The 24,806-nt window shown below is 54.9% G+C and overlaps 1 protein-coding gene across 13 annotated transcripts in view; it reads left to right on the plus strand.

The window, feature by feature from the left end:
- The first annotated feature begins 319 nt into the window (after positions 1-319).
- LOC120380340 overlaps positions 320-24,806 on the plus strand; it is a 30,537-nt gene continuing 6,050 nt past the window's right edge. For 9 of the 13 annotated variants that reach the window (XR_005587719.1, XR_005587721.1, XR_005587724.1 and 6 more), the window contains exons 1-14: positions 320-820; positions 1,293-1,373; positions 1,876-2,003; positions 3,015-3,120; positions 3,619-3,714; positions 5,732-5,867; positions 6,086-6,180; positions 15,936-16,016; positions 16,351-16,473; positions 16,945-17,024; positions 21,891-21,996; positions 22,417-22,512; positions 23,294-23,398; positions 24,631-24,766. Coding sequence is in view for 1 of the 13 variants with exons in the window: in XM_039497976.1 (XP_039353910.1) it covers positions 791-820; positions 1,293-1,373; positions 1,876-2,003; positions 3,015-3,120; positions 3,619-3,714; positions 5,732-5,867; positions 6,086-6,180; positions 15,936-16,016; positions 16,351-16,473; positions 16,945-17,024; positions 21,891-21,996; positions 22,417-22,512; positions 23,294-23,398; positions 24,631-24,766 (1,399 nt within the window). In the remaining 12 variants the exon portion in view is untranslated. Of the gene's footprint in view, positions 821-1,292; positions 1,374-1,874; positions 2,004-2,486; positions 2,567-3,014; positions 3,121-3,618; positions 3,715-5,731; positions 5,868-6,085; positions 6,181-15,935; positions 16,017-16,350; positions 16,474-16,944; positions 17,025-21,890; positions 21,997-22,416; positions 22,513-23,293; positions 23,399-24,630; positions 24,767-24,806 lie in introns of those variants that run through there. The other 4 variants (XR_005587726.1, XR_005587727.1, XR_005587728.1 and 1 more) reach the window with 4 other exon arrangements.

The following is a 24,806-nucleotide window of genomic DNA, read 5'->3' on the forward strand; positions in this document are numbered from 1 at the left end:
GGGGGAGTGTGGCCTGGGATGACAGGAGGGGGCTGCTTATCCAGAGTAACGGATGGTCTTTGGGACTGACCCCATTGCTCTAGAAGGATAAGACTTCCTGGATATTGCATCAGCAACAGCAGCAGGGATGACGAGGGGGAACTTTGAGGGGGAGCAGATCATGCAGTGAACTCCTGCCAGTGTGTGTAGCTTGCACTCCCTGCACTCCTATGGGGGGAGAAGGGGCTGCTCTGGTTGGAGCAGGGCTGAGGAGGGACCGAAAAGGCCCATGAGTGACCCCAGACTCACTCCTGCTCCCCGCTCGATTCCAGGATGGCCAGGCTCCTGAGGATGTTCAGGAAGAATGCTCTGCAGCTGGCTCCAGAGCCTGTGGGGAGCAGCAGCCATCTTTCCAAGGGGCCGAGCCACCTCTCCGTCCCCACTGGCGGTGAAGCAGCTCCCATCCAGGCCAGAAGGCAGAAGTTCCCAGCCTTCTGGAGAACAAAACCAGCTCCCGGCGCAGGCGCCGAGCTGGGAGAGGCCCCAACCAAGCCCAGATGGAGCTGGCTCAGGATGCAGTTTCGCAGACAAGACCCAGGCCAGGAGGGGTTCCGGGCAGGGAGGCTCTGGGGCTTGTTATGTGGGCATCAGCAGCCCCAGCAGCCCAGCCCTCATTCCCAGCAGGGGGCATCGCCCTGTCCGGTCACTGAGGGTCTTCCAGCCCCCTCAGGCCAGGAGGTAGAAGATCCCAGTCCGAGCACCAGCAGCTCAGCACGGGACAGCAGCAGTGCCTGGGACTGTAGCAGCAGTGATGCCGATGGACGCTGCTGCTTTGTTCCAGGTGAGGAGCCTGATTGGGCCCAGGGAGGGGTGAGGACGGGGATGTGAACACCCTAGGCCCAGACACTCTCCAAGTGATATGGCGGGTGGGGGGGTCCTCAGCCCAGTTGTCTGGCCTGAGCCAAGTGAACCCCACTGACACCAGCAGCAGTCACACAGCTGCCCCTGCAACAAGAGGAAGTGGGGGTGGGGGCATCAAGAGCTGCTGCCACTTTGTCCCTTGATGCTCTGGGGCTGGGGGAGTCGGCACCTCCCACGAAGTCCTGGACAGTGGGGGGCGGGGAGACTCTCTGCTATGGGCTTCTGAAGGTGTTGGGGACTGAAGGCATCCCTGAGAGGGAGGTGTGGGGCCCAATCTGCCCTGGGTGCCTGAGGTGGGAAGGGGGGTCTTTAATCCTGCTCTCCCCACCACGCCCCTGTGCTTCCCCAAGTGGCAGCAGACATCACCCTGTTCCCTTCTCTCCCTGGTGCAGGGAACCCCAGGGATTCAGAGGAGGAGGAATGATGAAACTGCTCTCAAGGTCATCAGAGAGCAGCTCCATCGCAGAGAAAAGGTACAAATGTTCCCCTCCTGGGCTGGAACCAAGATTGTCCTGTCCCTTCCCAGCATCCCCACCCCCTGCCGAGGGTCTTGTCCCTGATGATCCACCACCCCTAATGGGGCCCTTTTACATCCCTGATGTGGGACCCCCAAGATGGGGGTAGCAAAGAGTCTTGTGTCACCTTATAGACTAACAGACGTTTTGGAGCATGAGCTTTCGTGGGTGAATACCCACTTCATAGAATCTCAGGGTTGGATGGGACCTCAGGAGGTCATCCAATACCCACTTCATCGGATGCAAGATGGGGGTGTTTGTCCCGACAACAGCGGAGGTCTCCTCCCCCACAGGCACTGTCCCAGTTCCCAATCCTGCTTGTGTAGGAGTCATGGGGGATTTGGACACTAGGCGGGGCCCCACATTCCCTTATTGAGGCCTGAGCCCTGGAGCTGGTGTAGGTGCGGCAGGAAGGTCCCTAGCTAACAGGTTCTCTCTCACTATTCCCCACTCCTGGTAGGTACAGCATGAGGGCAGCAGCTCAGGTTCCTGCAGGCCATCTACCCCGCATGTCTTGCTGCACAGGACAGAGGGCAGGACACGCTGGAGCCGCACTGCTGAAAGGCGGCTGTGGTGGAGAGGATTGTGGTGAGTGATACCCGTCATCCGACAGCAGGAGGGAAGAGAGTGACATGGGATTGGCAGGGGTATCGTCGGGTGAATGGGTGGGGGCTGGATGGTGTTGGAGGGGGCAGCAGAGGGCAGGGATTGCTGGGGCTGAAGGCTGGGGAGAAGAGAAGGGAGAAATTGTGAGATTGGGCAGTGGGGGAATTGTGGGGCTGGAGGGCAGCTGTGACTGGGGGACAAGGAATCACATGGTCCCAGCTCGGTAGTCGGGATGGTGCTGAATAGGGGCAGTTTTGAGGGAGGAGGAAAGAAGGGGATTGGGACTGAGCTGGGCAGGAATCCTGGAAGGGGGACAAGTTTGATGGGCAGGGAGAAATGGGAGGAGCAGGAGGTAGTGGGGGATCCTGGTGGCCATGTGGGGCACTGGCTGTGTTATCTCCTCATTGGGAGGTGTCAGTAGGGCCCGAATCTCTCATGCTCCTTTGTCTCCTTCGCGTCTCAAAGGAGCTCATTGAGGAGCTTCCTAAAGACTCTCCACCCAGTGCCATCCTCGCCAACTGCCTGGCTGCTGTGGGCAACCTCAGGTACCGAGACAGCCCTCTCTCCTCCCCGCATCCCGCTGGCTCCCCTAACCCCAGTGCTGCTCAGGCCCAAGGCTGGGAGTCACTGTCCCTCCCACTCCCAGGTCGGTCACCTCCCAGGAGTGGCTCCTCTGGCAGAGATAGTGGGGTGGGAAGATTCAGTCTCTCCTGGCTGGGCTCTTCTTTTCACTCCACTAACATTCCAGGGGCCTTGGGGAAGGGCTCACTCCTGGGCTCAGATACAGGAGGGGCAGCAGGCTCCAGGGAACAGGCGCTACTCCTGTCCTTCCACTGTCTGTCTGTGATGCCTCGGCCTTGTCATTCCCTAGCTCATTGCCTCAGTTTCCATTCTGGCCGGCCTGTGCCTATATCCCTGTGGTTTTGTGTCCGTGTTGGCGACAGTCCCACCCCCGTTCTGCGCAGTCTAATACCAGCTCCTCTCTCTTGCCAGCACCATGAAACCAGCCCTTGAGCCTGACCTAGAGTCCCACCTCTTGCAAGCTGCCCTTGGCTCGGTCTTCACCCTGGGCACGGAGATGGATGCCATCGACATCCAGGTACATCCTCCTCCTCCTCCATCCTCCTCCTCTTCCAGAGTGGTCCTTGACCCTGCTCCCTTGATTCGCTGGAGCTCCAGATTTAGGGGTGGGGTAGGCAGAGATGGAACAAGTTGCAGTGTTTACCCTCCTTCCCTCCAGAGAATTACCCTTTCTTTCTTTCTTTCTTTCTTTCTTTCTTTCTTTCTTTCTTTCTTTCTTTCTTTCTTTCTTTCTTTCTTCTATATGCCATGTTTTGCCCAACAGCCTAGCTTCCATCCATAGCAACTTGGCTGTTTCCTACCCTTCCACCTACAAGGCCCTCTGCAGAGACCTGCTAAGCTCATGGATCAAAGAATCCAGGTGTCATCAATGCTTGCTAATTGCCTGCACTGGGATGTGAATGAGAGTGGCCAGGAGATGTGTTTGGGAGTCTCACCAGTGCTTCCCGGAGACCCCTTTTTCCATCCTGTGGCAGGTGTAGGCCCAGTTTTCCTAACTCTGACCCATGCTTTGCAGGCTCTGCACAAAGTCATGCAAGAGCTCCTGGATGCCGTGCTGGGAAACCTGCTGGCAGAGTCCCCAGACGCAGACAGACTCCACTACATCTTGGAAGTGAGCCCCATAAAGAGGGGTGGGAACCAATTTTACCTTAACTCTTTGGGGAACTGGTAAGCTGAGACTGTCAGATCCATTTTCTATTCTGTCCTCCTAACTGGGTCCCCAATGGGGTGTCCATGGCTGGGGAGGTCAGTGCAATGCAGTGTTAGGTCCTGCTTTCTTGAGGGACAGAGGAAGGAGTTGGGACTTCAAGCCAGAGCTCTGCCTGGTTCTGTTGAGCACTAACCACAGGGCCCCAGGTTGTCTTGGGGAGTGAGAGTCTGAAAACCCACCCTTTCCCTCCCCCCCCCCCCCCCACAACACACACACCCCATGAGTTTCCAGAGATGGTTCTCAGAGAAGAGGCACACGCTCCTTCCTAGAGAAACAGGAGGACCCCAGGGAATCAGCCCTTCTCTTTGATATGCTCTGAAATTCCTGGGGGGATTGTGCTCTCAGTGACTCCTTACATCCCACCAAGGATTTTAGTGGCAGGGAAGGGCGAGGGTTCAGTCTTCTTTCTGGTGAACTCTTCAGGAATCAGGAGTTTTGGGAGGATGGGACCAGCCCCGACACCAAGTCCCAATCTAGAGAGACCCTGACAAGTTGTGACCTGATGGATACAAGCTGCGTCTTGGAAGAAAGAATCCCCTTCTAAAGCTCTGTGATCAATGACTCAGCTATTCTCCCTGCGCATAATGTCTCAGGCCCCTGGGCTGGGAGGATGGGGCTCATTTGCAAAGCACCACCTGCCCATTGATCCTGACCTGCTTCCTTTCCCCACAGCATGTCAACCTCTGGATCGTGTCCAGGGTGTCCTAGGAGAGAGCCAGGGCCATTAGGAACAGCACAGCCCTGCTCAGATATGCAGTCACCCTCCCCGAGTTTGACATAAGTGACCTCTGACCCCAGCTTCCTGACTCCAGGCATAGGTGGGCTGGCTCCAATGGGCTGTAGGATCTGCTGCTGCTGCTGCAGGGGCTGTGGGTTCGGAGTTTTCCTCTTGGGGAGGCAGAGTCAGAGCAGGGAATGAGAGAGACTTGAGTCAAGTTCTTCTTGTCCTGGTCAAGTGTTGTCCCTGGGCCTTTAAGGGGATTGTCATAACTATAAAGGGAAGGGAACAGCCCTCCTGTGTACAATAGTATCAAATCCCTCCTGGCCAGAGACACCATAATCCTTTTACCTTTAAAGGGTTAAGAAGCTCAGGTAACCTGGCTGACACCTGACCCAAAGGACCAATAAGGGGACAAGATACTTTGAAATCTTGGTGGGGGGAAGGCTTTTGTTTGTGCGCTCTTTGTTTTGGGGGTTGTTCGCCCTTGGGACTAAGTGGGACCAGACATCAATCCATGCTCTCCAAATCTTTCTGAACCAGTCTCTCATATTTCAAACTTGTAAGTAACAGCCAGGCAAGGCGTGTTAGATTTATCTTTGTTTTCTCAACTTGTAGATGAACCTCAGGCTAGAGGGGGTTCCTCTGGGCTCTTTGAATCTGATTACCCTGTAAAGTTATTTTCCATCCTCATTTTACCGAGATGATTTTTACCGTTCTTTAATTAAATGCCTTCTTTTTAAGAAACTGATTAATTTTTCCTTGTTTTAAGATCCAAAGGGGTTGGATCAGTGTTCAACAGGAAATTGGTGAAGGGTTATAGTATTTGGGAGGGAGATATTCTACGGGGGAGCTAGACAGAGTTTCCAAATAACTCTTAAATGATTTGCATGGTGGCAGAAAAACCAGATCTAAGCTGGTAATTAAGCTTAGAGGTTCTCATGCAGGTTCCCACATCTGTATCCTAGAGTTCAGAGTGGGGAAGGAACTTTGATAGGAACCATGCTCCAGCCACTGCTTGGCATCCCAAAGCAGCTCCTGGCTCCCTTTGCAGCAGAGCAAATGAAGGGTCTATCTCAGGCTCCTCTCCCCCAGCATCTCCTGCACAGGGGCTAAGGGGAAGGAGCCTTCTGGCCCAGAAGGGACAGGGAGCTGACAGGAAAATGCTGATGGAGTCTCCTCTCCTCTCCCTTCCATTAGATCTCAGCAGAGTTCCCTAGCATGGGTCACCATGTGGCACAGCTGGCTCTCTTTGTGAGTGACCCAGACAAGGACATCAGCTGGCAGGCCAGAGAGGGCACTTACCAGCTGTACCAGCTGCTGCTTGAACAGAGGGGTAAGGAACGCGCTGGGACATGGAACCCAACAGGGGACTGAGAGTGACCACAGGTGGATAATGAGACCCCAGACAATTTCTCTCAGCCTGACCCCAGCTGGAGAACAAGTCTCTCTCTGCCTCTGTTCTTCTCCACTCCACTGGGCAGCCACCAATGGGATTGGAAGCACACAGAAACTGCAACCAGAATGATCAAAGTGTCTCTCTCTCTCTTCCAGGGCTGACCATACACGAGACAGAAGATCTGTGGTGCCACGACTGGCACCGAGACAGCAGGCTCCTGGGCTATAAAAACACAGCCATGGTGGGGGAGGTAAGGACACTGTGGCAGGGTAGGCTCTGGGTGTCTCTCTGCTCCTTGTCCCCCTGGCTGATCCCCAAGTGTCTGAGAGGAGAGCACTGGGTCAGAGTGCTGCAGAGGCCTTATCCAGCTACTAGAGAAATCACTAATTTGGGGGGAATAGACCTTTGGTCTGTCAGCTCCAACCTCCTTCCCCCCCACGCACACTCCTCTAGCCACTGAGGTGCAAGAGATCTCTCTGCTGGAAGCAATACAGGGTCCCCTATCATCTCTGTGCGCTGCACAGCAGAGTGGGCCCTGCTCACCCACATTACAGATCTATTTCCAGCCCATCATGGCCCCTGCGATAAATTGCCCTCCAGAAAGAGCCACTGGATGCTTTGGTCCCCGCAGCAGGCCCAGGCTCGGGGGCTTCGGGCCGGGCACCAAAGCCGCAGCTGCCGAGCGCCACATGCTTGGCCGCTTCCTCTCCCCGCGGCAGTGGGAGCTGCAACAGCGGCTGCTCCCGAGTCCTGCTGCCCAAGTGGGGAGAATAGCTGCTGCCTGCGCCCCCCTACTCTCCCTCTAGGTACCGCGCCCGAGTCCTGCCTGCTCAGGGCCAGGCCAGACTCACACTCACCCCGGCCCCGCTCTCCTCTGCGTCTCCTGGGCATGGCGTGCTTGGCAAGAGGCAGGGATTTGGCGAGGGATCCAATGGGGGAAGGAGGGGGCAGAGTCGGAGCTGGGGAGGGCGCGAGCCCTTCCGGGCACCGGAGCCTTTGCTTGTTTGTCCAGTGACCCGACCTAACATCGGTCGGGACATGGGACAAACAAGCAAATATCGGGACAGTCCCGATACAATCGGGATGTCTGGTCACTCTAGTGATGGGGCAGAGCCGCCCCGCACTGGTATAGCAGGGGTTAAGCCTTCCTTCCTGGCAGAGGAAGCCCTGCCCCGGAAGTTCTGCTGCTCCAACTGGAGCTCAGATATAGAATTTTCAAAAGGCCTGCAAATTAAAACTGACTTTGTCTGAGTCTGCAGCCGATCGAAGAACTTCTTGAACAATACCTCTCATCCCTTGTAGGTTGTACATGCTCGGTTTCCTCCTGAATTCCAAGTGGTGGAAGAAAACAACACTGGACATTGTAGGCACCTAGCCTGTGCATTTATACTCAAATATTTAACCTCATCGTTTAAGACCCATGAAACATCTTGTAAAACCCAATTGGGGGAAAAAAAAGTGGGGAAGCCAGAAAAGAGTAAAATGATGTGTTCAGTTTGGATTGTATTATCACCCGCAAGGGTGTTGTTTGTGCATGAAGTTATGCACCCGCAGCTGGGTGCACTCGGTTTTAAAAACTGTGCCCTGTGTGTCTTAGGTCACACCTGCGTCCTTCGCTGACTCCGTTTTTGCATGAAGGTCCCACTGCAGATTGAGCCAGCTCTGGAAAAGCAAGGTGGAGTCTCTTCTGTCTGTTGCATCAGCGGCAGAATTGCCAAATTCTGGATGTCCTGACAGCAGAATCTTTATTGCTGATGTAAAAAGCCCTTGGATTTTCAGAGCCTGGCTTGGATTTTCAGGTCTCGCACTTTGCACAGGGGAATGGACTTTTGATTTAACTGAGCACTCTGCTCAAGCTATAAGAGCCAAAGGTGGCATCACTGTCACTGAGAGGTCAATTATCTGACACTTGAGCATCCCAGGAGCCGTAGGAACTAGAAATGGGCTGAGGGGGAATGCTGTTCTTCCACTGATACTCAGAGTTACCACCTAAACATCTGCACGTTAACTGGTGTCCCCGGGCCATGTCCTGCAGCAGTGGGGTGTGAACTGCCCAAAAGTCTGTCTTTGTACTGAATGGGGCAATGGATAAATGAAGCAGAACCTGCAGCCGATCCCACTCTCATTCCTAGTGCATCTGCTCCAGTGGCAGTCTTTTAAATGTCCATTTGGTGAGGGCGATGCATTGAGAGCGTGCCAGTTGCATGGGGAAGCACTGGTGAGGAGTTTTGACTCCCATGCCCGGTATGTTCGCATGGATGCCATCACTTTAAATGAGAACATCAGAAGCACGGAGTAAATTGTGCCATGAGGGGTGTGAAGAAGCCTCAGTGCTCAGAGTCCGTCTCTCCCAAAGTACCAGAATGCATTTGTTATCTGTAGCACAGAATTTCACATTTTAAAATGGAGTGCACACAGCGGCGGGTGCATAACTTCATGTACAATTATCGCCACATGCAGGAGAGAAACCATGAGGTCTAAAAAGGAGGCAATAAATGGTGATACAGCCCAAGGGAAAAGAACAGCTGTGGATGGACAGAAGGTTCTATAACGATTAGCGCATTTTCTTCCATTGGATATTTGCTGCATTAAGGTTCAAACTCAGCAGCCTGCTAGCAGCACTATAACTGCAATCAGCTGACCTGTCTGGTAAGAGATTTCCAAACAGAGTCACTTCATTTCTACCTGGAGTTCCAGGGTGATTCCCAGCAAGGGGAAGGGCTATGTGACTTTGTCAGAGTAAATCATGCTGACAAATTGAAACCCCACACCAGCTTGGTGGTGGGAGGCATCGGAGTAATCACAAATCCAGCCTAGGGCCACCATCCACTGATGGCTTGGCCAGTTACGGCTATGAGTCAGGGCTTATGCGGCTCTGTCATGGGACTCATCCTGCTCTCTCAAAGGGGTGCTCCTGCAGCTCATAGGAATTAATGGCTCGCGATTCAGAGAAATAAGGCGGTGGCAAGTAAGGGCTACTCTAAACTAGAAAATTAGCTCAACCCAGCTCACGTTGCTCAGAGGTGTGAAAAATGCACACCCTTCCACGTGTAGTTAAGCTGACCTAAGTTCCCATGTAGCCAGTGCTAAGTTGCTGGAACCATCAACCTAGCTACCACCTCTCAGGGAGGTGGATTAACTACACCGATGGGAGAATCTCTCCTGTCAGCATAGGGAGCGTCTACACCAAAGCGCTACAGCGGCACAACAACTGTGCTGCTGTAGCATTTCAAGTACAGACAAGTTCTAAAGCACCTGTCTTCCAGCCCTTTACTAAGGCACCTGAAGGGGAAATGGAGGCCCCTGTCACTGACAGAACTCTCTCCCCTCTCTGTGGACCAGAGTCCTTCCCTCTCACCCCAAACTTCCTTCATCTGGGGCATGAGCTCTTCCCCTCACTCCCACACCCCTCCCCTCTTTCCTTGCTCTGACCCCCATCCCATTCCCAGGCAGAGATCTCCCTGCCCCATATGGCGCAGAAGGACCTTTGTGACAGAGCTACAGACTGTCTGCCCAAATGAAGCTCAGGAAGCTCCACATTTGAGGAGGTGAGGATGGGACAGAGGCTCAGGGCCTGCTTCACCTCTTGCCCTTTATTCTTCCTTAGGCCCTTCTATGGGTTGTCAGAGGGGGACATGAATAGGAACCTCCTCCCCACCTGTCTTCTAGGCACTGGGGTGTGTGATAGCCTCCCAGATGGGTGCAGTCAGAAGCAGGGCCACTTCAGGGACCAGTGGGGACAGGTCACCAAGCAACGCTAGTTCTCAGAGGCTGAGAGGGAAGACCCCGCTCCCTCATGGAGGTAAGAGCCATTGACTTCTTTCAGCAGATGGAAGTGGTGAGCTGGAGCCAGTTCTAAAAAAGCTTTTACATTTAACAAAAGCTCGGGCAGCTGTGCACCCTGCCCCCGGCCCCATCTCATGGGCCCCACCTCACATCCCCCTCCTCCCCTGAACGCTCCGTCCTCCTTCTCCTCTCCCCCACCCCTGCTTCCCACGAATCAGATGTTCAAGGGAAGCCTGAAACAAGCAGCAGGCAGGTAAGCTGGGGCAGGGGGGCGTGAGGAGGGCTCCAGGGAGGCACGGCGCAGCCCTGTCTGGCTCCAGCTGAGCGGCTCCACCTGGACCTGGCCTGGCCCCAGCCGAACACCCCAGCCCAGTCCCGGCCAAGCACCCCTGGCTCTGGCCCCAGTGGCTCCGGCCCGGCTCGGGAGGTACGGGACTACTGCGCCTCCTGCCCTGAATGTCAGAGGACGGGCCCAAAAAGCGTACCAAAGGCTCCCCTTGTGCCCTTGCTGGTGATTGGGACACCCTTTGAACGGATAGGATTGGACTTAGTGGGGCCTTTGGAGAATAGTAGCTCCACCCACAAGAAGGTCCGGAGCGGAAGAGGCTCCGGGGGCCCGGGCCCCGCGAGAGTTTTCTGGGGCCCCCAGAGCGAGTGAAGGACCCTGCTCCAGGGGCCCCAAATATCTCTAGTGGGAGCCCCTGCGAGGCCCAGGGCCTGGGACAAATTGCCCCACTTGCCCCCCCTCTCCCCCACCCCCCGGGTGGCCCTGGCATTGGGCGGGAAGTCCCAGACCTTTTTCAATTTTTACAAATTCTTCCCAGACGGCTATTTAAAAACCAAAAAGCTGGACATGTCCGGGAAAATCCGGATGCAGGGTAACCCTACCCTAGGGACTCCAGGATCTGCAGCTGCTGCTGCCACCTATATGGTGAATCCTCCAACTCATCACCAAACAGCTCTTCCACATGCTGCAAACTGGCCTCACTGTCTGACTATGTAGGAGAACAGAAACCCTTTGTTACAGCAGGAGAGTCTTTCAATGCTGCACTCTTTGCATGGCTTTCAGAGGTCACTGTGAAACACGACTACCCTGCCCCTAGGAGTCTCTCAAGGAGCTGCCTGCGCATTCACTTGGCACCCACCAGTAATGGTCTCTGACAGTGGCATTGCAGAGGGAGCTTAGCAGACCGTCCCTTCTATGACTTCCTGAATTGATGCCAGGACTGATTCTAAGAGAAGAGCAGATTTCTCCTCTGCGCTAGGTAGATTCCCCTAGGAAAAGCAGCTGTGGTGGGGGAAAGTGCAATACAAGCACTACCTCTGAGCCCTTGAATAGCAGCAGCTAGGACTTTGCGAGCCAGGAGATTGGTGTGTCTTGCTGGGAGAGCAGAGCTGGGGAGCAGAAAAGGGCATTGGAGGAATTGTAGAAAAGTCAGTGTCATGGCCGGGTCATGGGCAGCCAGACCTAGTGGTCAGAGGCAGAGTCCACACTCAGAAGACAGGAGTCGAGAGTCAGCTGGGTCAGGATACTGGAAGGGCAGAAGCAAAAGACCAAATTGTGTTCAGACCCTCAAATCAGATGAATCCCAGAGAGTCACATGGTCCAGAAGACAGGGGAGCTCGGGTGTTCAGACAGCTTCTTGTTCCTGCTGTTGGTTTAAGGAGGTCCCGGGGGCCGATAAGCTTCTCTGGGACTCTGCCAATAGGCTTCAGGGATGGAGCCTCAAAGTGGGTCTGGACTTCGTAAGTCCTAGGTAATCAGTTTTTAGCAGTGTTCCAGGTGGCCTGCTGGAGTGTGGCTGCTCCCATGAACCCAGCAGACCCGGGTTAATGAGCCATGGGTCATGACACTGAGTGATCTCTCCCCGCTCAAACCTCCTGCAGGAAACAGTCTCCAGGATCCCAGACACATCCTCTGAGAATTAAAAAACAAAGTCATGATGACAACTAGGCTATGTAACAGGAGCCCCCTCTTTGTTGCAACAGCCCCAAGTGCCCAGAAGCATGAACGGTTCTTACCTCCAGGAGATACATGGGATCTCCCGTCTAAGCCTCAATGATACCCATGCGGCCAGAGTCCATATAATCCCCCCTTGCAGGCAGGGTAGTGCGGACTAGTGACCAGAGTCCATATAATCCCCCTCTTGCAGGCGGGGTAGCACTGCCTAATGGCCAGAGTCCATGTAATCCTTCATGGTTCAGGGTGAGGGGGTAAGGGGACTCGGGCCCTCCCTCTCCTCTGAGCCCCAAGCCAGGGCCCTGGTAGTGGCAAGCTGTACTAGCCACTTGCTTGGCGGGGATCCGCCCGCAACACGCCGAGCGTTAATACAGCTTTAATGCCGTTTATCTCTACTTTTCCCCTGGGTCGCTTCCTATGGGGAATGGCAGTGCTTCTGCAGCGAGGGGTCCTCCGGTCTGTTCCTCCCCTGGGTCATCCTCCGTCAGGGTCTCCGGTGGTTCTCAGCAGGGCTGACGCCTGGATCCTGGCTCGCAGGCCCTCTCTCTGCAGGAGCTAGGAGTCATTGAGTGGGGTGATCCAGGGGAAGCAGCTCAAAGATCCAATGTGGCTGGACAGGGGCAGGACATCAGCACTGCAGGGGAGAGGTGGGTGTGGCAGTTACATCACAAGGGCCTTTGGCAGGACCTCAGCCTATTGGACAAAGGTGGTGGGGAGGCAATGATCTCACAGAGAGATCTTGACATCAGCCAGGCAGGACAGGGCTGCAGGACAGGGCCAACCTTGGAGATCCCTGTGGCTTTGCTTCAGCACGTCTGCTTCTCGAGGTCTCTCCTTGAGGACCGAGAGAATTCACTGTCACTGTCACCTACTTGAGTGCAAGGAGGACCCTCTTCAGAGTTGTCTCCTTTTCGTTTATTGATTTTGCTAGAAAACAGACGTCCCTGTATAGAAGGTAAGAGCCTCCGAGAGGTTTGGAACCAGTTCAGTCTGATCCATCAGGTGCCGGCTGAATTCTAGGAATGGAAAACACTAGATTGAGGTGGCAGCATTGTATTCACAACGTAGGACTTGTCGCTTAGAATCACTGGGGACATTGGGGTTTCTCCTTTTTGTTTTCCCTTTGCCTCTGTCCCCACAACCTTTCTCTTCTTGCTTCCTTTGTCCTTTTCCTCTGTTCTCCTCCCACCACCAGGAGCTCTGTGTGTGCAGCGGGGGCCGGAGGGCTTGTGGGAGGCCCTCACAGAGAGGTGAGACTGGAATAGTGCTCCAAGAGTGATCCCCTCGGTGGTGACCTGCCCCATTCTTTGAGCTATTTGATGAGAACCCTTAGCCTCCCACCCCTCAAAGTCTCAACCTTGATTGGCTGAGGAGGGGGATATTGGCAGGGAGGAAACTCTGGTCTTTGTTCTCTTTTATGAAGAAGCAAATAAGTCACAACCAGATATAGGTTTGACGAGTGTTGATGCTGCTCTCCAACAATTGTTGGTCTGTAGCTCATTTGAGAGCAACTGTGCTACTGACTGGCTGCATCAGCTAAGGCAAGTCACTGCTCCTTTCTCAGCCTTAGCTTCTCCTTCCGTCAAGTACGAATAACAATCCTCTCCCACCTACCTCGGGTGCATGATGGGGATCCACTGAAGAGTGTCACTAGTAGCAGTGCAGAATAGGACGTGTCCTGTGACATTGAGCCATATCAGATTGATTTACAGTGAAACCCCGCTATAACATGATATTTGGGGTCCAAAAACTTCCATCGCGCTAAATGCGGGGTCCCGGTATAGGAAGGTTTGTCAGTGGTCCCCAATGCAGTGCACAGGAGCGAACCTGTGATTGCTTTATATGCGATTTCGCGTTAAGGCGGGGCGTGTTATTGCGAGGTTTGACTGTAATATGCTATTTTATTTGTATTTTATTCTTTCGAAATTGTTAAGAGCAGCAACTACTTAGCTCAGACTGAAGCATCTTATCTAATTTTCTAGATCACAGTGTCTCCTCTTTGTGTACGACAAGACAGTTTAATGCACTGTGACAAACAGGAGATGCTCTTGTTTTGCAAACAAATATTTGTTTGCAAAGAATGTTCATCCTATTTGTTATGATTTCAAGAAACAAAGTGGTTTAGTCTGAATGGATTTTCTGGCAGAAAACAGTTTCCATGAAAATTTTCACCCCTTATTTTCTGGGCTCTATCCCTACCTCTGTGGGGGTTGTTGTCTGTTAGTTAGAACAGGAGTCAGGACTGTTGGCTCTCTTTCTGGCTCTGTCACTGCTTTCCTGCGTGACTCCTTGGGTAGGTCCAATGGGAATAGGGTGGATTCTCTAACTCCTGGCAGCAGTGAGCCTGGGTGAGAAGAGATGCTCAAGCTGTCTGCGAAGGAGAAAGAGATGTTTCCAGGTGTTGAACATCAAGAATTCTAAACTTTGCTAAAGTGGCTAGTGCAGAGAAAATAAAGAGTTGGGGCCAAACTTTAACCATTGTCTTTTTTAAAGCCCATTCAGGGATGGGAGTCCCAGAGATCCATAGAGCGGGGGAGGAACTTGTCCAGTCCCAAAGATCAATAGGCAGCAATGGAACCAGGCATTAGGGTTCCTCGGTGGCTTCCCCTGTCTGTCTGGAAAGAGGCAGAAAGAGGGGGAGAGAACATCTCCAAAGTGGGATTTCATTTGCAAAGAGCCCCCAAGAGCCCCTCACTCTCAGACTGGGCAGGGGCTTTTCCAGAGCCATCTCCAGTGTGTTTGGAAAAGTCCCAGCAATGGGGCTTCCAGCCCTTCCCTTGTGGGACACTGTTCCCCAGGCTGGGAGTCTCTGAGCTGGCCCAGACCCTGTAAGCTGCCAAGTACGGAAATCAATGGGGAATGAGGAGGGCCCTGGGCTTCCTGTGCCTAGGGTCTTTGTGACTTTGACGTGGGGAATGGTTTCCCAGGAGAAGTCCGGACTCCTGGGTTCTGTTCCTTCTCTAGCCTTGGTGGGGGAGTGTGGCCTGGGATGACAGGAGGGGGCTGCTTGTCCAGAGTAACGGATGGTCTTTGGGACTGACCCCATTGCTCTAAAAGGATGAGACTTCCTGGATATTGTATCATCAGCAGCAGCAGGGATGACGAGGGGGAACATTGAGGGGGAGCAGATCATTCAGTGAACTCCTGCCAGTGTGTGTAGCTTGCACTCCCTGCACTCCTATGGGGGGAGAAGGGGCTGCTCTGGTTGGAGTAGGGCTGAGGAGGGACCGGAAAGGCCCATGAGTGACCCCAGAGTCACTCCTGCTCCCCGCTCGATTCCAGGATGGCCAGGCTCCTGAGGATGTTCAGGAAGAAGGCTCTGCAGGTGGCTCCAGAGCCTGTGGGGAGCAGCGGCCATCTTCCCAAGGGGCCGAGCCACCTCTCCGTCCCCTCTCGTGGGGAAGCAGCTCCCATCCAGGCCAGAAGGTGGAAGTGCCCAGCCTTCTGGAGAACAAAACCAGCTCCCGGCGCAGGCGCCGAGCTGGGAGAGACCCCAACCAAGCCCAGATGGAGCTGGCTCAGGATACGGTTTCGCAGACAGGACCCAGGCCAGGAGGGGTTCCGGGCAGGGAGGCTCTGGGGCTTGTTATGTGGGCATCAGCAGCCCCAGCAGCCCAGCCCTCATTCCCAGCAGGGGGCATCGCCCTGTCCGGTCACTGAGGATCTTCCAACCCCCTCAGGCCAGGAGGTAGAAGATCCCAGTCCGAGCACCAGCAGCTCAGCACGGGACAGCAGCAGTGCCTGGGACTGTAGCAGCAGTGACGCCGATGGACGCTGCTGCTTTGTTCCAGATGAGGAGCCAGATTGGGCTCAGGGAGGGGTGAGGACGGGGATGTGAACACCCTGGGCCCAGACACTCTCCAAATGATATGGTGGGGGGGGTCCCCAGCCCAGTTGTTTGGCCTGAGCCACGTGAACCCCACTGACACCAGCAGCAGTCACACAGCTGCCCCTGCAGCAAGAAGAACTGGGGGTGGGGGCATCAAGATCTGTTGCCACTTTGTCCCTTGATGCTCTGGGGCTGGGGGAGTCGGCACCTCCCACGAAGTCCTGGACAGTGGGGGGCGGGGAGACTCTCTGCTATGAGCTTCTGAAGCTGTTAGGGGCTGAAGGCAGCCCTGAGAGGGAGGTGTGGGGCCCAATCTGCCCTGGGTGCCTGAGGTGGGAAGGGGGTCTTTAATCCTGCTCTCCCCACCATGCCCCTGTCCTTCCCCAAGTGGCAACAGACATCACCCTGTTCCCTTCTCTCCCTGGTGCAGGGAACCCCAGGGATTCAGAGGAGGAGGAATGATGAAACTGCTCTCAATGTCATCAGAGAGCATCTCCAGCACAGAGAAAAGGTATAAATGTTCCCCACCTGGGCTGGAACCAAGATTATCCTGTCCCTTCCCAGCATCCCCACCCCCTGCCGAGGGTCTTGTCCTGATGATCCACCACTCCTAATGGGGCCCCAAGATGTGGGTGTTTGTCCCACAACAGCCGAGGTCTCCTCCCCGTACAGGCACTGTCCCAGTTCCCAATCCTGCTTGTGTAGGAATCGTGGGGGATTTGTACACTACGTTGGTCCCCACAATCTCCCATTGAGGCCTGAGCCCTGGAGCTGGTGTGGGTGGGGCAGGAAGGTCCCTATCTAACAGGTTCACTCTCACTATCCCCCACTCCTGGTGGGTACAGGATGAGGGGCAGCAGCTCAGGTTCCCGCAGGCCATCTACCCCGCATGTCTTGCTGCACAGGACAGAGGGCAGGACACCCTGGAGCCTCACTGCTGCAAGGCGGCTGTGGTGGAGAGGATTGTGGTGAGTGACACACGTCATCCGGCAGCTGGAGGGAGGAGAGAGACATGGGATTGCCAGGGGTATCAGCAGGCTAATGGGTCGTGGCTGGGTGGTGTTGGAGGGCAGGGATTGCTGGGGCTGAAGGCTGGGGAGAAGAGAAGGGAGAAATTGTGAGATTGGGCAGTGGGGGAATTGTGGGGCTGGAGGGCAGTTGTGACTGGGGGACAAGGAATCACATGGTCCCATCATGGTAGTCGGGATGGTGCTGAATAGGGGCAGTTTTGAGGGAGGAGGAAAGAAGGGGATTGGGACTGAGCTGGGCAGGAATCCTGGAAGGGGGACAAGTTTGATGGGCAGGAAGAAATGGGAGGAGCAGGAGGTAGTGGGGGATCCTGCTGGCCATGTGGGGCACTGGCTGTGTAATCTCCTCATTGGGAGGTGTCAGTACGGCCCGAATCTCTCATGCTCCTTTGTCTCCTTCGCGTCTCACAGGAGCTCATTGAGGAGCTTCCTAAAGACTCTCCACCCAGTGCCATCCTCGCCAACTCCTTGGTTGCAGTGGGCAACCTCAGGTACCGAGACAGCCCCCTCCCCACCCCGCTGGCTCCCCTAACCCCAGTGCGGCTCAGGCCCAAGGCTGGGAGTCACTGTCCCTCCCACTCCCAGGTCGGTCACTTCCCAGGAGTGGCTCCTCTGGCAGAGATAGTGGGGTGGGAAGGTTCAGTCTCTCCTGGCTGGGCTCTTCTTTTCACTCCACTAACATTCCAGGGGCCTTGGGGAGGGGCTCACTCCCGGGCTCAGATACAGAAGGGGCAGCAGGGTCCAGGGAACAGGCGCTATTCCTGTCCTGCCACTGTCTGTCTGTGATGCCTCGGCCTAGTCATTCCCTAGCTCAGTGCCTCAGTTTCCATTCTGGCCGGCCTGTGCCTATATCCCTGTGGTTTTGTGTCCGTGTTGGACCCTGAAAGCCTCCTGGGGAATGAACGACCTTGGCTATAGCAGCTCCCTTATCCTCCCTTTGGGGCACCAGACGCTGAGGCCTGCTTCACCTCTTGCCCTTTATTCTTCCTTTGGCCCTTCTATGGGCTCTCAGAGGGTAACATGAATAGGAACCTCCTCCCCACCTGTCTGCTAGGCCCTGGGGTGTGTGACAGCCTCCCAGATGGGGGCACTCAGAAGCTGGGCCACCTCAGGGAGCAGTGGGGACAGGTCACCTTGCCCTATGAAACCAAGCAGCACTAGTTCTCAAAGAGGCTGAGAGGGCAGACCCCGCTCCCTCATGGAGGTAAGAGCCATTGACTTCTTTGGGAAGATGGCAGTGGTGAGCTGGAGCCGGTTCTAAAAAAGCTTTTACATTTAACAAAAGCTCGGGCAGCTGTCCATCCCGGCTCTGGCCCCAGCTCACATCCCCCTCCTCCCTGAATGCTCCGCCCTCCTTCTCCTCCCTCTCCCCTTCTTCCCGCGAATCAGATGTTTGCTGGAAGCCTGAAACAAGCAGCAGGCAGGTAAGCTGGGGCTGGGGGGCGCGAGGAGGGCTCCAGGGATGCACGGCGCGGCCCTGTCTGGCTCTGGCTGAGCGGCTCCCCCTGGCCCTGGCCTGGCTTCGGCCGAGCGCCCCAGCCTGGTCCCAGCCAAGCACCCCCGGCTCTGGGCCCAGTGGCTCCGGCCCGGCTCGGGACCCGCGTCCCTGGTGCCAGTTCCTCGGTGCCGTGGGTGGGGCACCTGGGGAGGGAGAAAACAACGGGTGGCCCAGGGGTTCTTCTGGCCAGACATCCATAGGGAGGTACAGGACTACTGCGCCTCCTGCCCTGAATGTCAGAGGACGGGCCCAAAAAGCGTACCAAAGGCTCCCCTTGTGCCCTTGACGGTGATTGGGACACCCTTTGAATGGATAGGTTTGTACTTAGTGGGGCGTTTGGAGAACAGTAGCTCCGGCCACAAGTATATCCTGGTCATGGTTGACTATGCAACATGGTATCCAGAGGCGGTACCACTACGGTCTGCCATGGCTCCAGTTATCGCCAATTAACTCTTGCAGATCGTCACACGGGTCGGCTTGCTGCAGGAGATGCTGACGGACAACATCGTCTATAGTGCCAACTGGAAGGAACACCTCCAGCATCTCGCGGAGGTGCTGCGGGCGCTGGGCAAAGCAGGGGTCACCGCAAATCCAGCGAAATGTCACCTGGGCCAGAAAGAAGTGACCTACCTGGGCTATATGGTGGGCCAAGGGAAAATATGCCGTTTGGTAGATAAGTTGGAAGCCTTGAGGAACTATCCAATGCCCACGACCAAGAGGCAAGTACGAAAGTTCTTAGGGTTGGCCGGATATTATCGCCGGTTTGTGCCGGACTTTGCCACGCTCACCGCCCCCCTGACAGATTGGATGTGAAGCGCCCAGCCACGGAAGGTCCAGTGGACGGAGGCCTGCGAGAAGGCCTTTGGCACCCTGCGAGAATGGCTGACACGGGATCCAACCCGACTTCACAAGGCCCTTTATCCTCCAGACGGAGGCCACGGAGGTAGGGTTGGGGGCTGTACTGTCGCAAGACGTGGGGGGAGAAGAACACCCCATTTTGTACCTGAGCCACAAGCTATTCCCCCAAGAGACCCAGTATTCCACCATAGAGCAGAAGGCCCTGGGAGTGAAATGGGCAGACAAAGTGCTGAGGTACTATCTAATAGGGAACCCCTTCTCCTTGGTAACAGACCACGCACCCCTCAGGTGGATTAACTTCACGAAGGACTCAAACAAATGGCTCATGCGGTGGTACATGTCCCTCCAACCCCGTTCCTTCCTAGTATTACACCGGCCGGGAGCAGCTCATGTGAATGCAGATTTCTTTTCCCGAGTCGGGGCGGGGTGGGAAGGGGAGGAGATGACTAAGGGTCAGCCGGCCCAGGCGGCTGTCTTAAGTGGAAGAGAGGGTGTAACAGGGCAGAGCGGCCCCGCACTGGTATATCTGGGGTTAACCCTTCCTTCCTGGCAGAGGAAGCCCCGCCCCGGATGTTCTGCTGGGTATACTGCAACTGGAGCTCAGATATAAAAGCCTGCAGATCAGCTTAGTCTGGGCTGAGGGCCGGAGGGGAAGGACGCATGCTTCTAGCTCCTGCAGAGAGAGGGCCTGTGAGCCAGGATCCCGGCATCAGCCCTGCAGAGGCACCACCGAAGACCCTGACGGAGGACGACCCAGGGGAGGAACAGACCAGAGGACCCCTCGCCGTAGAAGCACTGCCATTCCCAGGGGAAAAGTAGAGATAAACAGCCTTAAAGCTGTATTACCGGTCGGCGTGTTGCGGGAGGATCCCCGCCGAGCAAGCGGAAAGTAGAGCTTGCCGCTACCAGGGCCCTGGGTTGGGGCTTGGTGGAGAGGGTGGTCCCGAGTCCCCCTACCCTCTCACCCTGAACCGTGAAGGATTACATGGACTCTGGCCATTAGGCCGTGCTACCCTGCCTGCAAAGGGGGATTAAATGGACTTTGGCTGCAGGGGAGGGGGAGAGGGTGAGCAGGGGAGGGGCTCTGGCTTCTGGAGGCCCGGATGTGAGCGGCTCAATCCGGCCTGACCACCATGTAAGCTGAGTCGCACTCTGCATTGGGCAGGGCCACCCAGAGGATTCAGGGGGCCCGGGGTCTTCGTTGGTGGGTGCCAGGGTGGAAGGACCCCCTGCTGCGGGTCTTCAGGGAACTTTGGCGCTGGGTCCTGGAGCGGAAGGACCCCCAGCCACTGAATTGCCGCTGAAGGTCCGGAGCGGAAGAGGCTCCGGGGGCCCGGGCCCCGCGAGAGTTTTCTGGGGCCCCCAGAGCGAGTGAAGGACCCTGCTCCAGGGGTCCCAAATATCTCTAGTGGGAGCCCCTGCGAGGCCCAGGGCCTGGGACAAATTGCCCCACTTGCCCCCCCCTCTCCCCCGCCCCCCAGGTGGCCCTGGCATTGGGCGGGAAGTCCCGGACCTTTTTCAATTTTTACAAATTCCTCCCAGACGGCTATTTAAAAACCAAAAAGCTGGACATGTCCGGGAAAATCCGGATGCAGGGTAACCCTACCCTAGGGACTCCAGGATCTGCAGCTGCTGCTGCCACCTATATGGTGAATCCTCCAACTCATCACCAAACAGCTCTTCCACATGCTGCAAACTGGCCTCACTGTCTGACTATGTAGGAGAACAGAAACCCTTTGTTACAGCAGGAGAGTCTTTCAATGCTGCACTCTTTGCATGGCTTTCAGAGGTCACTGTGAAACACGACTACCCTGCCCCTAGGAGTCTCTCAAGGAGCTGCCTGCGCATTCACTTGGCACCCACCAGTAATGGTCTCTGACAGTGGCATTGCAGAGGGAGCTTAGCAGACCGTCCCTTCTATGACTTCCTGAATTGATGCCAGGACTGATTCTAAGAGAAGAGCGGATTTCTCCTCTGTGCTAGGGAGATTCCCCTAGGAAAAGCAGCTGTGGTGGGGGAGGAAGCAATACAAGCACTACCTCTGAGCCCTTGAATAGCAGCAACTAGGACTTTGGGAGCCAGGGGATTGGTGTGTCTTGCAGGGAGAGCAGAGCTGGAGAGCAGAAAAGGGCATTGGAGGAATTGTAGAAAAGTCAGTGTCATGGCCAGGTCATGGGCAGCCAGACCTAGTGGTCAGAGGCAGAGTCTCAGAAGACAGGAGTCGAGAGTCAGCTGGGTCAGGATACTGGAAGAGCAGAAGCAAAAGACCAAATTGTGTTCAGACCCTCAAATCAGATGAGTCCCAGCGAGTCACATGGTCCAGAAGACAGGGGAGCTCGGGTGTTCAGATAGCTTCTTGTTCCTGCTGTTGGTTTAAGGAGGCCCCGGGGGCCAATTAGCTTCTCTGGGACTCTGCCAATAGGCTTCAGGGATGGAGCCTCAAACTGGGTCTGGACTTCGTAAGTCCTAGGTAATCAGTTTTTAGCAGGGTTCCAGGTGGCCTGCTGGAGTGTGGCTGCTCCCATGAACCCTGCAGACCCGGGTTAATGACCCATGGGTCATGACAGTGAGTGATCTCTCCCCGCTCAAACCTCCTGCAGGAAACAGTCTCCAGGATCCCAGACACATCCTCTGAGAAGAAAAAAACAAAGTCATGATGACAACTAGGCTATGTAACAGGAGCCCCCTCTTTGTTGCAACAGCCCCAAGTGCCCAGAAGCGTGAACGGTTCTTACCTCCAGGAGATACATGGGATCTCCCGTCTAAGCCTCAATGATACCCATGCAGCCAGAGTCCATATAATCCCCCTCTTGCAGGCGGGGTAGCGCGGCCTAATGGCCAGAGTCCATGTAATCCTTCATGGTTCAGGGTGAGGGGGTAAGGGGACTCGGTTTCCATTCTTGCCAGCCTGTGCCTATAGCCCTTTTTGTTTCATGTCCATGTTGGCGACAGTCCCACCCCCGTTCTGCGCAGTCTGAAACCAGCTCCTCTCTCTTGCCAGTACCATGAAACCAGCCCTTGAGCCTGACCTAGAGTCCCACCTCTTGCAAGCTGCCCTTGGCTCAGTCTTCACCCTGGACACGGAGATGGACGCCATCGACATCCAGGTACATCCTCCTCCTCTTCCAGAGTGGTCCTTGTCTCTGCTCCCTGGATTAGCTGGAGCTCCAGACTTAAGGGTGGGGTAGGCAGACATGGAACAAGCTGCAGGGTTGGATCCTTCCCTCTAGAGGCTTACCCCCTTCTTTCTTTCTTTGTTTCTTATGCTGTGTTTTGCCTAGCTTCCATCCATAGCAACTTGGCTGTTTCCTACTCTTCTGCCTACAAGGCCCTCTGCAGAGACCTACTAAGCTCATGGTTCAAAGATCCGGGTGTCATCCCATCTTGCCAATTGCCTGCAGTGGGATGTGATTGAGCGAGGCCAGGATATGTGTTTGGGGGTTTCACCAGTGCTTCCCAGAGACCCCTCTTCCCATCCTGTGGCAGGTGTAGGCCCAGTTTCCCTAACTCTGACCCATGCTTTGCAGGCTCTGCACAAAGTCATGCCAGAGCTCCTGGATGCCGTGCTGGGGAACCTGCTGGCAGAGTCCCCAGACCGAGACAGGCTCCACTACATCTTGGAGGTGAGTCCCATAAGGAAGGTTGGGAACCAATTATACCGTAACTCTTTGGGGGACTGGTAAGCTGAGACTGTCAGATCCATTTTCTATTCTGTCCTCCTAACTGGGTCCCCAGTGGGGTGTCCATGGCTGGGGAGGTCAGTGCAATGCAGTGTCAGGTCCTGCTTCCTTGAGGTACAGAGGAAGGAGCTGGGACTTCAAGCCAGAGCTCTGCCTGGTTCTGTTGAGCACTAACCACAGCGCCCCTGGTTGTCTTGGGCAGTGAGAGTCTGAAAACCCACCCTTCCCCTGCCCCCCACTCCCACCCTCCAAAACATACACCCCATGAGATTCCAGAGATGGTTCTCAGAGAAGAGGCACACGTTCCTTCCTAGAGAAACAGGAGGACCCCAGGGAATCAGCCCTTCTCTCTGATATGCTCTGAAATTCCTGGGGGAATTGTGCTCTCAATGACTCCTTACATCCCACCAAGGATTTTAGTGGCAGGGAAGAGCGAGGGTTCAGTCTCCTTTCTGGTGAACTCTTCATCAATCAGGAGTTCTGGGAGGATGGGACCAGCCCCGACACCGAACCTTGTCCCAATCTAGAGAGACCCTGACAAGTTGTGACCTGCAGGATACAAGCTGCGTCCTGGGAGAAAGAATCCCCTTCTAAAAGCTCTGTGATCAATGACTCAGCTATTCCCCCTGCGCATAATGTCTCAGGCCCCTGGGGCTGGGCGGGTGGGGCTCATTTGCAAAGCACCACCTGCCCATTGATCGTGACCTGCCTCCTTTCCCTACAGCATGTCAACCTCTGGATCGTGTCCAGGGTGTCCCAGGAGAGAGCCAGGGCCATTAGGAGCAGCACAGCCCTGCTCAGATATGCAGTCACCCTCCCCGAGTTTGACGTAAGTGACCTCTGACTCCAAGCATAGGCGGGCTGGCTCCAACGGGCTGTAGGATCTGCTGATGCAGGGGCTGTGGGTTCGGAGTGTTCCTCTTGGGGAGGCAGAGTCAGAGCAGGGAATGAGATAGGCTTGAGTCAAGTTCTTCTTGTCCTGGTTATGTGTTGTCCCTGGGCCTTTAAGGGGATTGCCATAACTATAAAGGGAAGGGAACAACCCTCCTGTGTACAATACTATGAAACCCCTCCTGGCCAGAGACACCAAAATCCTTTTACCTTTAAAGGGTTAAGAAGCTCAGGTAACCTGGCTGACACTTGACCCAAAGGACCAATAACAGGACAAGATACTTTCAAATCTTGGTGGGGGGAAGGCTTTTGTTTGTGCGCTCTTTGTTTCGGGGATTTTTCGCTCTTGGGACTAAGAGGGACCAGACATCAATCCAGGCTCTCCAAATCTTTCTGAATCAGTCTCTCATATTTCAAACTTGTAAGTAACAGCCAGGCAAGGCATGTTAGGTTTATCTTTGTTTTCTCAACTTGTAAATGAACCTAAGGTTAGAGGGGGTTCCTCTGGGCTCTTTGAATCTGATTACCCTGTAAAGTTATTTTCCATTCTGATTTTACAGAGATGATTTTTACCTTTCTTTCTTTAATTAAAAGCCTTCTTTTTAAGAACCTGATTGATTTTTCCTTGTTTTTAGATCCAAAGGGGTTGATTCTGCATTCACCAGGAATTGGTGGGGGGAAAGGAGGGGGAATAGTTAATTTCTCCTTGTTTTAAGATCCAAGAGTTTGGATCAGTGTTCACCAGGAAATTGGTGGACGAGTCTCTCAAGGCTACCCAGGGAAGGGTAATAGTATTTAGGAGGGAGATATTCTAGGGGGGAAGTAGACAGAGTTTCCAAATAACTCTTAAATGATTTGGGTGGCAGCAGAAAAACCAGATCTAAGCTGGTAATTAAGCTTAGAGTTTCTCATGCAGGTCCCCACATCTGTACCCTAGAGTTCAGAGTGGGGAAGGAACCTTGACAGGGACCACGCTCCAGCCACTGCTTGGCATCCCAAAGCAGCTCCTGGCTCCCTTGGCAGCAGAGCAAATGAAGAGTTTATCTCGGGCTCCTCTCCCCCCAGCATCTCCTGCACAGGGGCTAAGGGGAAGGAGCCTTCTGGCCCAGGGGGGACAGGGATCTGACAGGAAAATGCTGATGGAGTCTCCTCTCCTCTCTCTTCCATTAGATCTCAGCAGAGTTCCCTAGGATGGGTCACCATGTGGCACAGTTGGCTCTGTTTGTGAGTGACCCAGACAAGGACATCAGCTGGCATGACAGGGAGGGAACTTATTGGCTGTACCAGCTGCTGCTTGATCAGAGGGGTAAGGAACCCACTGGGACACGGAACCCAACAGGGGACTG

Source organism: Mauremys reevesii, linkage group 13, assembly GCF_016161935.1.
Source record: "Mauremys reevesii isolate NIE-2019 linkage group 13, ASM1616193v1, whole genome shotgun sequence".
NCBI lineage: Eukaryota > Metazoa > Chordata > Testudines > Geoemydidae > Mauremys > Mauremys reevesii.